General features: G+C 41.5%; 1 protein-coding gene across 8 annotated transcripts; it reads left to right on the top strand.

Moving 5' to 3' along the window:
• Positions 1 to 386: 386 nt before the first annotated feature.
• On the top strand, positions 387 to 17,755 carry LOC134564893 (protein NYNRIN-like). Of its 8 annotated transcripts, none has more exons than XM_063424174.1 (4): positions 387 to 526; positions 1,943 to 2,089; positions 2,442 to 2,675; positions 4,153 to 13,967. In XM_063424174.1, the coding sequence occupies exon 4, from the start codon at positions 10,548 to 10,550 to the stop codon at positions 12,534 to 12,536; it is 1,989 nt and encodes a 662-aa protein (XP_063280244.1). In that variant the 5' UTR covers positions 387 to 526; positions 1,943 to 2,089; positions 2,442 to 2,675; positions 4,153 to 10,547; the 3' UTR covers positions 12,537 to 13,967. The 8 variants fall into 8 exon arrangements, 6 of the variants coding, with proteins under 6 accessions (XP_063280244.1, XP_063280246.1, XP_063280243.1 ...); XR_010083697.1 differs by lacking the exon at positions 4,153 to 13,967 and adding an exon at positions 17,597 to 17,755 and having other exon boundaries at positions 395 to 534; XR_010083696.1 differs by having other exon boundaries at positions 395 to 534; positions 12,346 to 12,482.
• Positions 17,756 to 17,765: the final 10 nt, after the last annotated feature.

Genomic DNA, 17,765 nt, shown 5'->3' with positions numbered 1-17,765 from the left:
GGAGCGCGGGCTGCGCGCGCAGCCGCCGGGGCGAGCCCGGCCCCGGCCCAAGCGCGGCCACCGAGCGGGGCAGAGCGGCAGCGTCGCACCACAGAGAGAGAGCGGGGGCGGGACCGCGGCGGCTGCCGGGGCTCGGAAAGAGAGCCATGAGGGGAAAGCACGGCGGGAGCCCTAAAGGGAAACCGGAGTGAGACCCCTGAGAAGGAACGACCATGGCGGCACCCACGGGGGACAAGCACCCCAGGGTGCTGCTCCAACAGAAGCCGAATTCCCCATTTCCCTTCCCCGGTTTATCCCGCGGGATCAATCCTGGCTCTCCCACCCTCCCGCACTCCCTCAGCCGCCGGCGCTAGGACCCAGCCCCGGCCACCGCAGCGCTCAGGGGCGGCCATTCCTCGTCCGGCCGCCTTCCCCTTCCCATTTTCGCTCTTGATCCCGGCCACATTCCCGGGATCGATTCCTGGGAAAACCTCGGGATCCATGGAGGAGCCATTCCCAGAGGAGCAGGACGAGGAATAGCCGCGGGGTAAGCGGGTAAGCGCGGGAAAAGGGGGAGGAGGGGCGCTAATCGCGCCGGCTCTGAGGGGAAGCCGCTGTTTGGTTCCTAAGTAATCTCAAAATTCAAAAAAATCCCTGGAATTCTCGTTATGGTTTTGTGTGGATTGCGAAAGGAAAAGACGGGGAATGTCGAACGCGTTGGTTTAGTGCTGTTGCAGGGGGCAGAGTGATCGTGCACATCAACCTGGATTGTTTTTATGCTCAAGTGGAAATGCTCTGCAATCCCGAATTGAGATCCAAGCCTGTAGGTAGGAATAGATAACTTGCAATTTTTTTGGGGAATACTGAGGCAGCAAAAATTCAGGAATTGCATGCTAGATGATGCCAGAAGGAATCCAGACTCAGCGAGTGAAAAATTCACATCCACCGGGAATTCCGGCAGCTCCCAAATCACCCGGGAATTTGGGATAAAACTCCACTCCTGGCTAGAAATAATCCTGAATTATTTGAGGGGGGGGATAATTCCATAATTTCCCAAACAAATCCCGATTTTTGTCCCTTGGAAATTTGGATTTCAAGAATGGATTTTTCCAAGGTGTTTTTTTTTGTTTGTTTGTTTGTTTGTTTCTGTTTTTTTCTCCCCACAAAAAAACTGGGATCTTCTCCCGCTTTCGGTGGAAATCAGCAGCGCGAATCCTGATTGGTGGAATTCCAGAATCTGGGAATTCCCCCCAAAAATAAATAATAATCTCAATTTTTACATTTTATGGGAATTCAACAGAAATCCGTTGTGATCACATGTAATTACGAAGGCAGGAAATTTGGGATTGGGAAATTGATGTCGGTCAATGAAGCCAAAGAAAAATGCCCTGAACTCATCCTGGTGAACGGAGAATATTTAACTCCTGTAAAGTCACGGGTAAAAAAATCCCCTTTTTGGGGGAAGAAAACCCATGAATTTTATGGTTTTCCAGGGTTTTTTTTCTGCTTGCAACTTCCAGAATAATTCCTGTGGGGAAAGAGGGGATTAAGATCTGGAATTTCCTAAAGAAAATCTTGGAGCCGGAATTCTTTGATCCCGCTAAAATATTTGGGGAAAAAAAATCGTTCCAGGTCAAAAATTCCCAATTTTTGGCGGAAACCAAGAATTTTATGGTTTTCCAGCTAAAATCTTGGGGAAAAAAGTCGTTCCAGGTCAAAATTTGCCAGGGTTTTTTTTTTGGGAAAAAACACAAAAATTGTGATTTTCCAACTAAAATATTTGGGGAAAAAATCTGGAATTAGGGAAAAAAACCTGGAATTTGTGAAAAAATCCAGGAATTAACGGAAAAAAATCATGATTTTGGGGAAAAATACATGGAATTTGGGAAAAAATTCTTGAATTAAGGGAAAAAATAGAATTTGGGAAAAAATTCTGGAATTTGGGGTTTTTTTTCCTTTTTAGAACTCCTGGGAGAATTTTGTCCGCTGGTAGAAAGACTGGGCTTGGATGACAATTTCTTGGATATCACGGAATTGGTGGAGAAAAAACGCTGGGAGTCGGAGCCATATTCCCAAATCCTGATTTTTGACCACATCTACAAGGAAGAAAGTGAAAAAAAAAGGATTTTTTTTGTGAAAAATGAGAATTTTATGGGGAAAATTTTGGGGGAGAAAAATGGAAATTTTGGAACCAAAATTAGAGATTTGGGGGGGAAATTGGGAATTTTGGGGATAAATTGGATTTTTTGGAAAAAAATGGGAATTTTGAGAGAAGAAATGAGAATTTTGTGGGAATTTGGGATTTTGAGGGGAAAAATAGGAAAATTGGGAGATGAAATGACAATTTTGGGGGGAAAATTGGAATTTTGAGGGGAAAAAATGGGAGTTTTGAGGGGAAAAATGGGAATTTTAGGGGAAAAAATTCCAAATCAATGATTTTGATCCAGAATTTTCTTTTCCAGCTGTGAATTTCCAGGATCTCACCTGCATCCGACATTCTGGGCTCCGGAATTGCTCAGGAATTCTGAGATCTCCTGAAATCCCATCTGGGAATCACCGGATGCTCCAAAATTGCTTCCAGGAAATTCTTGCCCAAAATGATTTTGGGAATTTTCAAACCCGATCAAAAAATGCTGCTGCTGCCGAAAATCACTGGGAATTCTTATCCAGCCTGGATCACATCCAGAAAATTCCAGGTAAAAGCAAAATAATTTCTCATTTCCCTCAAAAATTCCCATTTTTCTCTCCCAAAATCCCAGTTTTTTCCCCAAAATTGCTGTTTTTTCTCCATTTCTTCTCCCAAAATTTCCATTTTTTCCCCAAGGGGGTAAGCAGGGAAAAAATGAGGGGAAAAAAGGAATTTGGGGGGAAAAAAATGGGAACTTTTGGGAAAAATGGGGGGAAATGGGGAAAAAAGCGGAAAAAAGAGGGAATTTTGGGGGAAAACAAGGAATTAGAGGAAAAAAAATCCCATTTTTCCCTAAAATTCCCACATTTCCCCCCAAAATGCCAGTTTTTCTCCCCGGGATTTCTAAGGACGGGAGGAAATCTCAAGATGCTCAGGTTGGGAATCCGAAAATTCCCCGGGAAAAATTCCAAGCGGGCGTTTAGGCAGTGCCCGATCCCCAAAAACCTCTTTTCCAAATTTGGGCAATGTGAGGTAGTTTTGGGGGAAAAAATGGGGATTTTGGGAAAATATTGGGAATTCCAGGGGGAAAAAATTGGGAATTTGGGGGGGAAAAAATTGGGGAATTTGAGGGAAAAATTAGGAATTTGGAGGCAAAAAAATGGGATTTTTGGGAAAAAAGGAATTTTGGGAGGGAAAAATTTGGGAATATTTTTGGGAAAATAATGCAAATTTCAGGAAAAAATTGGCAATTGGGGGAAATGGGAAAATGGGGAAAAGGTGAAAAAAGGGGGGGAAATGGTAATTTTGGGAAAAAACTGGAAATTTTTGTTTTAAAATAGGATATTTGGGAGGGAAAATGGGAATTTTGGGGGGGAAATTAGGATTTTTGGGAAAAAAGTGTGATTTTAGGTTAAAGAAAGGTAATTGGGGGGGTAAAGAGGGAAAATGGGAATTTTGGAAAAAATGGATTTTTTTTAGAAAATGGGAATTTTAGGGAGAAAAAAGGAATTTTTGGGGAGAAAGAATTGAGATTTTTTGGGGGAAATGGGAAGTTCTGGGAAAAAAAAGAATTTTTGGGAAACATGGGTATTTTTGGCAAAAAAAAAGGAATTTTAAGAAAAAATGAATGTGGGGAGAAAAAAGATATTTTTTAAGGGAAAAATGGGAATTTTGGGGAAAAAGGGATTTTTTTGAGGAAAAAATCAGAATATTGGGGTTTTTTGGGAAATTCTGAGATTTTTTAAATATTTAATTTTCCCTTTTTTTTCCTTTTTTTTTTTCTTTTTTTTGTTGGTTCTTTTTGTTGTTGTTTTTTTCCCTAAATATTTCTTAATTTTTCCAGGATCTTATTCCTTATTTTTTCCCTAATTTTATCCCATTTTTTCCCTGTCCCCCCCCATTTTTCCAGATTTTTCCCAGCTTTTTATTGATCCCATTTCCCCCCATTTTCCAGGATTTTTTCCACATTTTTTCCCATTTTTTCCCTTTTTCCCCCATTTTTCCCCCAAGAAATTTCAAAAATTCTGGATTTTCTTTCCCTGCAGCTCCATGGAAAATCCGGCCTTCAAAATGTACAGTGGGAGTGTTCCTGGATTATCCCAGAGCAAAGAAGTACCAAAAATTTCAAAAAAATTCCCCAAAACTTCCCAAAAAAATTCCCCCAAAAACGAATTCCCAAAAAATTCCAAAAAAATTTTTTTAAAAATTAAAAATATTAAAATTTCCAAAAGTTCCACCAAAATTCAAAAAAAATCTCCCCAAAATAAAAAAGCCTCAAAATTTCCCAAAAATAAAAAAAATTGCAAAAAAATCCTTAAAAAATCCCCCCAAATTTTGCAAAAAACCTCACAAAATTTTAAAAAATTCCCCAAAATTCTGAAAAAATCCCAAAACTATTCCCCTCAAAATCCCAAAAAAATTCAAAAAAAATCCCCAAAAATTCAAAAAATATTCTGTCCAAAATTCCCAAAATCGTCCCCCCAAAATAGAGTGGGAAATGGGAAAAGATTGAGGGAAAAAGGGAAAGAAAAGGGAAAAAATGGAAAAAATAGGGAGAAAATGGGAGATAAATTGGAAAAAAAATTTATAAAGAGAATAAGAATGAGATAAAATGGGGAAAAAAAAGAGGAAAAGATGGGGAGAAATGGGAAAAAGGAGGTTAAAAGCTGGAAATCGTATAAAATTAAAAAAAATGGGATTAAAAATGGGAAAAATGAGAATAAATTGTGAAAACCAAGAAAAAATGAAGAGAAATGGGAAAAATGGGGGGAGAAAGGGAAAAAAAGGAAAATTTGGAAAAACTCCAGGAAAAAAAAAAAGGAAAAATTGGAAAAAAACCTGGAAAAATGAGGGGAAAAGGGGGGGAAAATGGGATTAAAAATTGGGAAAAATGGGGGGAAATCAGGGAAAATGGGAAAATATTGGAAAAATCGGGGAAAATGGAAAAAATCAGGAAAAAATAGAGAAAATGGGGAAAATGGGAAAAAAACAGGACAAAATGGGGAAAAAAATGGAAAAAATGGGGATAAAAGCTAGGAAAAATTAGGGGGAAAATGGAAAAAAATGGGGGAAAATGGGATGAAATCCTGATAGCTCTTGTCCTCTGGGAGTCCAGTGGGTAAGGGCTCCTGTGCTGTCCCAAATCCCAGATTATATCCAGGTGGGAATGCTTGGCTCCTCCCCCTGGGTGGAGCATCTCACAATGGGCTGATATCATTCCATGAGTCATGTAGGGGTCCTTGATTGCCCATTAAACAGAGATAGCTCCCAGAGGGAGTTACCTATGAGTCATGGGCAAGGCCTTGATAGCCCATTAACAGAAGATAGTCCAGAGGGAAGGCAAGGGAAACACTGCCCCACCTAGTTTCAACAGCTCCTGAAGGTGGTGATAGACTACATACTTTGGACATATCTTACATTATAACCTAGGACAGGGAAAAATGGGAAAAAATGGGGAAGAAAATTGGAAAAAAAAATCAGAAATCAAGAGAAAAGATGGGGGAAATTGGGAAAAATGGGACAAAAAGGAAAAAATTGGGGGAAAATGGGGAAGAAATGGGGAAAATGGAAAAAGATGAGAAAAAATTGCAAAATTGGGGAATTATGGGGAGAAAAAAAAATCTGAGAAAAATCAGTAAAAACACGGAAAAATGGGGAAAATTGGGGGGAATAGGGAAAAAAGTGAAAAATGAGGGGAAATGGGAAAATTTGGGAAAAAAACTGAAGGAATGGAGAAAAATGGAAAAATGGGGAAAAAATGGGAAAAATTGAGGAAAAAATGGGAAAAATTGAGGAAAAATGGGACAAAATGGGACAGAAAGGGAAAAAATGAGGAAAAATGGGAAATGTGGGAAATAGGGTTATTTAATTCATGTTCTATAAATAATTATAGATTGGGAACTGTAATATATTGTATAAAGGTATGTGTGTTTGCTCAACCCGCACGTTTCACGAACTTCTGTAAAGCACCTCTCCTGATCTTCCTGGTCCCAAAAATAGAAGGTGAGAACACGAGGCACTGATGACTTACCCCTGCCTACGTGCAGCTAAACTCATCGGGACTCTCACCGATCAAATGCTACGTGCCAACAGGATCATCACACACTTCTATGACAGTTACTCAAAGCAAGGACTAACTCTGGACATTAGCATTTGAATGTGCCCGGGGACCCTTTTGGGATTTAGTGTAAACAAAGTTAATGGCCGATGATTAGTGAAACAATGGGAGAAAGGTTGCTGAGGGGGAAGTTAAGGGTATTTAAGTTGGGCCTTTAGGTGGGCAAAGGCGTGAATCCGGTTAGATACACCGACTGCCAGGTCCTGTGTCTCTGGGGTCACCCTTGGCTCTACTTTTCCCGGGAGAACTTCGGTCAAGTAAGTTTCGCTGTTCGTGGGGTTCGTATTGTTTTGTTTTTATTGTTTAAAATTGTTATAATTTGATTCTAAATTTGTGATTTGAATGTTAATAAACCAAATTATTGAATTTGGCAATAAATTTGTCCTGGCGTTTATAACAATTTTGACGCCCAACAGCGGGGCCAGTTTTGAATATTCTACGGATCCCTGCTTCTGACCGGGGGGCGCCCCGCTGTAAAAGCGGCCTGGCAGAGCGGGTAAGTCCGGAAGAACGAACTGGCTTCACGAACCCAGAACCCACAACAGCGAAGGTATTAGGCGTTAGGACAAGCTAGCTTGGGGAGGGCTCGGGAACTCAGCAGGGGTTTTCCCCTGGAACCGCGGTATTGTTTCACTCGTAAAAATCTAAGTGCACGAAGAATCCACGCAGGAAAAGGACCGTAAGTATAGCGTGGTTGAGTGGGGGTGACCAAGTGCTTGAGAACGTGTATGTGCGTGTGAGTGTGTGTGAATGAGACGTGATTTATCACGAAGCGAGAGCGGACCTTAAGGTCGCGGTTCCGCTGCTCCCGCGAGGGACACGGCCGACCGACGGGGAAGCGATTGGAACACGTGATATTTCGCTTCATGTGTGAGTGTTACCCGACGGGGTGTGGGGGTCACCAGGGGGTCCTGAAGGAAAGAGGACGTCCCTTTTTGAGTTTGGGGACGAGTAAGCCTTCTTGACCGCGACCAAGTGGGGTCCGTCAATTTTTTCGGTGGCGGTTACAGAGCCCTGCGGTTAACCGAACATCCACGGAACGGTCATCCGTTGGATCATTAAGTTAACGGCACCGAGTTCGGAAACTCGGGATTTAATTTTTTAGTATCCCGTAGCTTCTGTGCCACGGGGAGTATGGGATCGTATCTCAGTAGGGATCGGGAGGATGATTTGTGGGAAGACTCGGCAGAGGTGGTTCCTGAGATCCCAAGGGGAAGCCCCTTGGGATGGATGTTGGAATATTGGGACGAGTGTCCTGGAAGGAGGGAAAAATCTAAGAAAAAGATGGTTTACTTTTGCATGGAAGTCTGGGGGGGAGAAAAGATCGGGAAATATGTGGTTTGGCCGATGCTTGGCACATTCGAGCCATGGACATGCCAGGCCTTGTGTAAGTATGTAAAGGATAAGGAGGATAGGGAGATAGATGAGCTAGAGTATGCACGGTTGTGGGAGGGACCCCGGATTGGGATGTACCCGATGAAAACAGGGAAAAAGGAGGAATGGGACCCGCTGGACTACCTTCCACCCCCCTATACCCCTTCGCCAGCACAAGTCCCAGCCTCAACACGGGAACCTGGTCCCGACCCCAATCCACAGCCCGCTCAGGACCGCCTGGTAATAGCTTCAGCACTGCCGCTGGAAACCGGGGTTCTGGGGGCGGAGGCTCCTGCCCCGCCGCTTGTCAGTCACCTTGAGGTCTCACCCCTCGAGGAAAATGCGATCTCTCTCCCCGGCCCGAGCCAGCGTCCGCGCCCGGAGCAAAAATCCGTACTACCCTCCGCGAGTAGGAAAACTAGGTGGAGAGGTAGGAAAATTGGTGAAGAAGATAGCGAAACAGAAGAAGAAGGTAAGAGTCTTTACCCTTTGCGAGAAGTACCCACCGCCCCAGGGGTCATTGGTTATGTTCATATACCTATTAATTCTATGGATGTGAGAACTTTTAAGCGAGAAATGGGAAAACTGATGGATGATCCTTTGGGGGTTGCGGAAAGGGTTGATGAGTTTTTGGGAACTAGTATATATACCTATGATGATATCATGGCAATTTTGAGAATCTTGTTTAATCAAGAGGAAAGGGAATTAATCCGACAAGCGGGGATGCGGGAGTGGGAAAGGCGGAATCCTCAGGGAACCCCCGGAGACTTAAAGTGGCCCAGCCGTAGACCGGAGTGGGATTCCCAAACAGAGGGCGGGCGGAGGAGCATGATGGATCTAAGGAGTATTGTTATACAGGGCATTAGGGAAGCGGTGCCTCGGGGGCAGAACATCAGTAAAGCTATGAATGAATGCCAGGGTAAGGACGAGGCGCCGACTGAGTGGTTGGAAAGGTTAAGAAAGAGCTTACAGATGTATTCAGGTACGGATCCTAATTCCCCTGCGGGAGAGATGTTGCTAAAGGTTCAGTTTGTAGCTAAGTCCTGGGAGGACATCAGAAGGAAATTGGAGAAGATTGAGGACTGGCAAGGGAAAGGTTTGCAGGAGTTGTTAAGGGAGGCTCAAAAGGTGTATATGCGACGGGAAGAGACGTTGCAAAGGACCCAGGCACACGTTTTGGTGACGGCTGTGAAAGAATTCCAGGGCAAAGGACCAGCACAAAGGTCTGAATTTGTGGAAAAAAACGGCGTTAAGGAAAAACCGGGAAGGTTTCCCCTGGGTCGACGAGAGGTCCGTAAGGAGGCTCCTCGGTGTTTTTACTGTGGGGAAAAAGGACACTTTAAAAGGGAATGTGTTAAGAGGAAGAAGGATGAAAAAATGTTTAAAAGTGAATAGGACACCCTTGGGCTTTTTTTTCTGGGGTCTGGTCCATCTAATGAGCATAAGGTAATATTGAAAATAGGCCCCTACGGAGAGGAGGTGGTGTTTTTAGTTGATACGGGAGCTGAACGTTCTACGGTGAAGAAATTACCAAAAGGTTGTTGTAAGAGTAATGGTATGGTATTAGTGATCGGAGCTAAGGGAGAACCCTTCAGGGTTCCTATAATTGAGGAGGTGAAGGTGGAATTAGGTGATAAAGCATGTGTGATTGATTTATTGTTGGTGGAGGAGGCAGATTATAACCTGCTCGGAAGAGATTTAATAGTAAGGATGGGAATAAATCTCATGGTAAAAGGTATGGATATTGTGGTAAAGTTGTGTCTGCTGACTGAGAGGGACGAGAGACAAATTGATCCCTCAGTATGGTATACTCCAGGCAAAGGAGGAATTATAGACATGGATCCGATTGAAATAGAAATACAAAGATCAGAGGATCCTATCAGGGTGAAGCAATATTATACCTCCCTGGAAGGGAGGAAGGGATTGAAACCTATTATAGAAGATCTACTCAAAAGAGGTGTCCTGGAACCCTGTATTTCTAAACATAACACTCCTATCTTGGCTGTAAAGAAACCTGATGGGAATTATCGATTGGTCCAGGATCTGAGGGCAGTAAACCAGAGAGCAAAAACTAATTTTCCCGTCGTGGCAAACCCCTATACCTTGTTAAACCAGATATCTCCTGAGGATGTTTGGTATAGTGTGATAGATCTGAAGGATGCATTCTGGACATGTCCTCTGGCCGAAAACAGTAGGGATTTCTTTGCTTTTCAGTGGGAAGATCCGGACACAAATAGAAAGCAACAATTGAGGTGGACTACCTTGCCTCAGGGTTTTACTGACTCACCAAACCTGTTTGCCCAGGCTCTGGGAAAATTACTTGATCAGTTTGTCCCCGTAGAAGGGACAAAAATTTTGCAATATGTAGATGATATATTGGTTACCGGGCCGGAGGAAGGTGGAGTCAGATTAGGTACAATAAAGCTTTTGAATTTCCTAGGGGAGAAAGCATTAAAGGTGTCTAAGTCAAAATTACAGTTCACAGAGCAGGAGGTGAAATACTTAGGGCACTGGTTGGTAAAAGGGAAAAAGAAGTTAGACCCAGAACGGATATCAGGAATTATTGCTATGCCACCGCCGCGCTCGAAACGGGAGGTCTGACAATTGCTGGGACTCCTAGGGTATTGTAGGCAATGGATTGAAGGGTACAGCGAGAAGGTTAAGTTTCTTTATGAGAAGCTTACCACAAATCGGGTAAAATGGAATACACAGGATGACTTAAGGTTAGAGAACCTTAAGGGAATATTGGTGTCAGCCCCGGTGTTAAGTTTGCCAGATATAAACAGGCAATTTCAACTATTTGTGGATGTTAGCAATCATACAGCGTATGGAGTTTTAACACAGGAATGGGCGGGGGCCAGAAAACCGGTGGGGTATGTATCAAAGTTATTGGATCCCGTCAGCCGAGGGTGGCCGACATGCTTACAGGCAATTGTGGCCGTGGCTTTAATGGTGGAGGAAGCCAAGAAGGTAACTTTTGGTGCTCCCCTGATAGTATATACTCCTCACAATGTCCGGAGCCTATTACAGCAACAAGCCGATAAGTGGCCCACAGATTCCCGATTGTTAAAATACGAAGCAATCTTGATTAACTCCCCCGAGCTAGAGCTCCGTACAGCCGCAGCTCGAAACCCCGCCCAGTTTCTGTTCGGGGAAGGGTCCGAAGAATATAGCCACAACTGCTCTGAGATTGTTGAATTACAAACAAAAATACGGCCTGATTTAGAGGAAGAAGAGCTGGAGGAAGGCGAGAAGTGGTTTGTAGATGGATCTGCACGGGTTGTGGATGGAAAGCGGAAAACGGGGTATGCTATTGTCGATGGAAAGACGGGAAAGGTTATTGAATCAGGACCTCTGGGTGCTGACTGGTCAGCCCAAGCGTGTGAAGTGTTTGCGGTTCTACAAGCTCTAAAAAGGCTTAAAGGGAGAACCGGGACCATCTTCACTGATTCTAAATACTCTTATGGAATAATACACACTTTCGGAAAAATCTGGGAAGAAAGGGGGCTGATCAGCACCCGCAGGAAGGGATTGATACATGGTGAATTGATTCGGCAGGTTCTGGAAGCAGTCAGGGGACCAAAAGCAATCGCGGTGGTGCATGTAAGGGGCCATCAGACTGGTGCTCAGTTTAGGACTCGTGGAAACAATTTGGCAGATCATGAAGCAAAGAGGGCAGCTCTCCTCTCAGTAAAGACCCTGGAGATAAAGGAAAGTAACCCTCAAGAATACCCCTGTCGGCTATCTGAGGAGGAGGTTAAGGAATATAGCCGACTGGGAGCCAAGCAGGAGGAGGGGAAATGGAAGTTGCCTGACGGGAGGGAATTGATATCTAAGGAATATACTAGGAAGATATTGAATAGATTACATGCCCAAACTCATTGGGGCTCACAGGCACTAGCGGAACACTTCTTAAAATTCTTTGGCTGTAAAGGGATATACGAATTAGCAAAACAGGAGGTACTGGGCTGCATTGTATGTCAGAGAATAAACAAAACAAGGTCCAAACACCATCCTTGGGGAGGGCGACCTTTAGCTTACCGCCCTTTTGGCAGGGTGCAAATAGATTATACCAAACTTCCAAAGGTGGGAAGGTATAAATATTTATTAGTAATAACGGATCAATTCACTCGCTGGGTAGAGGCTTTCCCGAGTTCAAAAGCCACTGCCCAAGTAGTGGCTAAGGTAATCTTGGAAGAAATTATTCCCCACTATGGTATTATAGATTATATAGATTCAGACCAGGGCACGCACTTTACTTCAAAGGTTATAAGGCATTTGGCTGACGCTTTGGGAATACGGTGGGATTATCACACCCCTTGGCATCCTCAGAGCTCAGGGAGAGTTGAGCGAATGAATCAGACTATAAAGGCTCAGTTAGCTAAGTTAATGTTTGAAACAAAAATGACCTGGATAAAATGTTTACCTCTAGCTTTACTAAATATAAGGACGATGCCAAATTCCCAGGGAGGGCTATCCCCATTTGAGCTGCTATACGGGATGCCCTATGAACATGGTATGCCAGTGGGACATCCTCAAGTGGAGGACTCGCAGCTGCAGCCATATTTGGCTGCTGTCAATAAAAATTTACAAGAACTGAGGAAAAAAGGAATAATTCTACAGAGTACCCCCTTGGGATTTGCTATTCACGATATACAACCAGGAGATAAAGTACTGATAAAAGCTTGGAGGACGGTGTCACTAACCCCTCATTGGGAGGGACCCTTTCTTGTCCTTTTAACTACAGATACAGCCATCCGAACAGCTGAAAGAGGCTGGACACACGCCTCCAGGGTTAAGAAACTAACAGCCCCGAGGGAAAACCCCGAATGGAAGGTCATCTCTTCCCCCGGAGATCTGAGGGTCCGGCTGCACCGAGGATGCCAACGCCCTGGAAACATTAAGCCGCAGCCTAAAGGAGCCTCAAAAGAAACTTAAAAACCACTCGACAAGGAGGACTAAGAGAGGGAAGGGTAACCAGAAGGAAGGTATTTCTCCTTGGCCATGCAATCTTAGAAATTATGGTCTGCTGGGAATAGTGTGGGTTAATCTGGCAAATACCTGGAATTCGGCCGGCGGGGGGGGTAGAGTGCAAAAAGCATAGAAGCGGAGAAATAGATCCAGTGAAGCTCCTATTGGGACAAAGGGCAACTCAAGCTGTCCAGGGAAAACAACCCAGCAGAAAATGAAGGAAGGAACAGGAAGGGGGTCCAGGCAACCTGTCCCTGCTGTAAGAAGAACCCTACACCGGCCGTTGGTTGCAACCCAATGGGCTTTGGTACGAACAGAGGAACTTGTTTGCGGACCTTCCCTACTGATCATAAGCTTACAAAGAGTCAGTACTATGAGACTGTACTCAGCCGGTGGATTCCTGGAAAGGACGGTCTTAAAGTTGACATAATGTCTAAAATGGAGCACCCTAAAAGGGAATCTGGATGAGGGAAGAAAATTGGTTAAAAGAAACTTCAGCCCACAAACCTTGTCTAAGATTTATGGCCAGAAATACTCTCTTCCTTCAAGAAGGACCCTCCCCTCAGAAGGAACCCAGAAGGGAGTGGTAATCATATGCAACCTGGCTCAAATAGCAAAAAGCTGGAATGAATTTCTAATCAGGTACCATCTGGGAAAAGGATGTAAATAAACAACGATAGAGGAAAACAATTAGGCTAAATACAAAACATGAATTAAAATTGTTGACAAAAGAAAAGAAATGGGGGAGTTGTGGGAAATAGGGTTATTTAATTCATGTTCTATAAATAATTATAGATTGGGAACTGTAATATATTGTATAAAGGTATGTGTGTTTGCTCAACCCGCACGTTTCACGAACTTCTGTAAAGCACCTCTCCTGATCTTCCTGGTCCCAAAAATAGAAGGTGAGAACACGAGGCACTGATGACTTACCCCTGCCTACGTGCAGCTAAACTCATCGGGACTCTCACCGATCAAATGCTACGTGCCAACAGGATCATCACACACTTCTATGACAGTTACTCAAAGCAAGGACTAACTCTGGACATTAGCATTTGAATGTGCCCGGGGACCCTTTTGGGATTTAGTGTAAACAAAGTTAATGGCCGATGATTAGTGAAACAATGGGAGAAAGGTTGCTGAGGGGGAAGTTAAGGGTATTTAAGTTGGGCCTTTAGGTGGGCTAAGGTGTGAACCCGGTTAGATACACCGACTGCCAGGTCCTGTGTCTCTGGGGTCACCCTTGGCTCAACTTTTCCCGGGAGAACTTCTGTCAAGTAAGTGTCGCTGTTCGTGGAGTTCGTATTGTTTTGTTTTTATTGTTTAAAATTGTTATAATTTGATTCTAAATTTGTGGTTTGAATGTTAATAAACCAAATTATTGAATTTGGCAATAAATTTGTCCTGGCGTTTATAACAGGAAATATGGGAGAAAATAAGAAAAATTGGGAAAAATGGGAACAAAAATTGGGAAAAATCAGGGAAAAATGAGATTAAAAGTGAAAAGACAGGGAAAAATGGGAAAATCCCGGAATTCCGGGATTCTTTCCCACTTTCTTTTCCCCCTGGAATTTTTCCCAGCACGAGAACATGCTGACCTTGGCCACGCTGCAGATTTTTGGGAATAATTTGGGAGTTCCTCATTTCCACTTCAATGCCAAAGAGATGGGAGTGGTGGTCAGCGGCTGCGGGCTGGTATAAATTGGGAATTTTTCCTGGAAAATCTGGGAATTTTGGGGATAAAATTCCAATTTTTCCTAAATTTTCCACATTTTTCCTATTTTTAGTGTCATTTTCCTGGGGTTTTTTCCTGCTTCCCCCCCTTTTTGGCAGTTTTTCTTTTTTTCTGATTTTTTTTCCAATTTCTTCTGATTTTTCCCATTTTTTCAAATTTTTTCAAATTTTTTGATTTTTCCATTTTTTTTCCTGTTTTTTCATTATTTCTTTCCTTTTTTTCCCGATTTTCCCCTAAATTACCCCATTTCCCCCCTGTTTTTCCTGATTTTTTTCTCTGATTTTTTCCTGATTTTTCTCTATTTTTTCTCTGATTTTTGTCCTGATTTGTGCTAGATATCTTTCCTGATTTTTCCTGATTTCCCCTGTTTTTTTCTCTTTCTTTTTTCCCCTTTTTTTCCAGATTTTTTGCATTTTTCTAAATTTTCCTTTTTTTTTCTGGTTTTCCTTTTTTTTCCCAGATTTTTTTACATTTTTCCTGGTTTTTTTCCCCTTTTTCTTCATGCTTGTTTCCCCAGATTTTTTCCTGATGTCATCTCATTTTTTCTGTCTTTTTCCTGATTTTTTCTCTGATTTTTTCCTGATTTTCCTGATTTTTTCTGATTTTTCCCTATTTTTTCCCTGTTTTTTTTCTGATTTATCTTGGTATTTTCCCCGATTTTCCCTGATTTTATCCTTTTTCTCAATTTTTTTTCTTTTTTTCCCCAATTTTTCCCCATTTTTCCCAATTTTTCTGGGGTTTTTTCCTGATTTTTCCCTTTTTTCCCTTTTTACTTCCCCCATACACAGATTTTCCCTCATTCCCTGAGTTTTTTTCTCTTCATTCCCTGATTTTCCCATTTTTCCCTATTTTTTCCCAATTTTTTTCATTTTTCCTTTTTCTTTCCTATTTCACTATTTTTTCCCATTTTTCTCCCATTTCCCCCATAAAATCCCCATTTTACCCCCTAATTTTTTGCCCTCAAATTCCCATCTTTCTCCTCCCCTAATTCCAGGGGGTTTTTTGAATTTTTCACTCCCAATGGGAATTTCGAATTCACCATCGGAGTCGGTGACGTCGTTTTTTTCCCGGTGGGATCCCAACATTTCATACAAAGTTTTTGCCAGGAGGATTTCCTCCTGGTGCTTGGCTACAGCACTGGGAAATGGGATGAGAATTCCCTAAGTTTTCCAGGATTTTTCCAGCATTTCTTTCCCTGAAGTTTATCCCAATTTTTTTCCCTTTTTTTCCCTTTTTTTTCTGTTTTTTTTTCTGATTTTTTACCATCTTTTTTCTGGTTTTTTTCCCAGTTCTTCCCAATTTTTTTTTCCTTTTTTTTTATTTTCCATGATTTTCCCCTAATTTTTTTTTCATTTTTCATTTTTTTCTGATTTTCCTTGATTTTTCCTTGTTTTTTTCCCAATTTTCCCAGTTTTTTTCCCATTTTTTCCCTTTTTAAAAACAGTTTCCATGATTTTTCCATGACTTCCTTCCCTGAGGTTTATCCCAATTTTTCCCATTTTTCCCCATTTCTTTTTGATATTTTTTTCTGATTTTTTCCCGACGTTTTTCTGATTTTTTTCCTGAGGTTTATCCCATTTATTACCCATTTTTTCTCCTTTTTTTAAAATTTTTTTTCTGATTTTCCCCTGTTTTTCCCCTGATTTTTTCCCTTTTATTTTCTGATTGTTTCCCATTTCTCCCTTTTTAAATTTTTTTCTGATTTTTCCCCTTTTATTTTCTGATTGTTTCCCATTTCTCCCTTTTTAAATTTTTTTCTGATTTTTTCCCTTTTTTCTTATTTTTTTCCTGATTTTCCCCTGATTTTTCCCTGATTTTTCCCTGATTTTATCCCATTTACCCCTTTATTTTTTCCAATGTTTTCTGATTTTTTCCCCAATTTCTCCTGATTTTTTCCCTTTTTTTGGTGCCCTTTACCTGATTTTTTCCTGATTTTCCATGATTTTTTCACTTTTTTCCCCTTTTTTTTCTCTTTTTTCGATTTTTCCATTAATTTCCCCTAAATTTTTACCCATTTTTTTTTCTATTTTTTCCCATTTTTTCTAATCTTTAAAAAAAAATTTAAAGATTTTTTCTGGTTTTTCCCATTTGGATCCCAACATTTCATCCAAAGTTTTTGCCAGGAGGATTTGCTCCTGGTGCTTGCCTACAGCACCGGGAACAAGGTGAAAAGTCCCAAATTTTTCCAGGATTATTTTTCCCTATGTTTATCCCAATTTTTTTTCTTTTTTTTTTCTGATTTTTTTCCTTTTTTTTTTTTAATAACTTCATCCTATTTTCCCTCCTTTTTTTTCCTGATTTTTCCCAGATTTTTTTCCCCTTTTTTTTTCAATTTTCCCAGGATTATTCCCTGATTTTTCCCTGACATCCCTTTTCCCCCCATTTTTTCCAATTTTTAATTTTTTTTTATTTGATTTTTTTCTGATTTTTTCCAGTTTTTTCCTGATTTTTCCCTGGTTTTATCCCATTTCCCCCCTTTTTTCCCCCTCATTCTTTTCCAGTTTGTTTCCCATTCTCTTCCTAATTTTATCCCATTTTTTTTCTGGTTTTTTTTTTTCCCCTGATTTTATCCCACTTTTTTTCCTTTTTTTCCCTGATTTATTTCCTGATTTTCCCTGATTTTATCAATTTTTTTCTGATTTTTTCAATTAATTTTTTCCCTGATTTTTTCAACCAATTTTTCCCCAATTTTCCCCAGTTTTTACATTTTTAAAAGATTTTTTCTTTTTTTTTTTTTTCCCTGATTTTCCCCTGATTTTTTTCCTTTTTTTTTCAGATTGTTTTCCTTTTTTATACTTTTGCCTGATTTGGGGGGAAAAATGGGAATTTGGGGGCGGAAAAGAGAATTTGGGGGGGAAAATGAGAATTTTGGGGGGAAAAAGGGAATTTGGGGGAAAATTTGGGATATGGGGGAAAAATGGTAATTTGGGGAGGGAAATTTGAAAAAATGGGAATTCTGGTGAGAAAAATGGGAAAAATGGGAATTTGGGGGAAAAAATATGATTGGGGGGAAATTGTATTTTTAGGGAAAATAAATTGGATTTTTGGGGAAAATGGGAATTTGGGGGGAAAAGAGAATTTGGGGGGAAAAAGAGAATTTTGGGAAAATCAATGGGATTTTTGGGGAAAAAATGTGATTTTTTTGGCAAATAAATGGGATTTTTTGAAAAAAAAAAGGGATTTGGGGGGAAAATTGAGGTTTTGGGAGGGAAATGGGAATTTTTTTTGGTTTTCGTGGAATTTTTCCCAGAATTTTTCTAGCTCTTATTCCCATTTTTTTCCCCGTTCCCAGCTGGAGGCTCTCTGGATGAATCAATATTTCCACGGAACAGCCGATCACATCCTGGCCCAGCTCTTTTCCGAGGATCAGGCAGAATTCCAGAAAATTCCCAAAACATCCCAATAATTCCCGGGAATTCTGGGAAAAAATCCTGGGAAAAATCTAAATTTTGGTGCTTTGG

The sequence above is a fragment of the Prinia subflava genome (assembly GCF_021018805.1).
Source record: "Prinia subflava isolate CZ2003 ecotype Zambia chromosome W unlocalized genomic scaffold, Cam_Psub_1.2 scaffold_22_NEW, whole genome shotgun sequence".
Lineage (NCBI taxonomy): Eukaryota > Metazoa > Chordata > Aves > Passeriformes > Cisticolidae > Prinia > Prinia subflava.
This window is presented reverse-complemented; position numbering and strand designations above follow the sequence as displayed.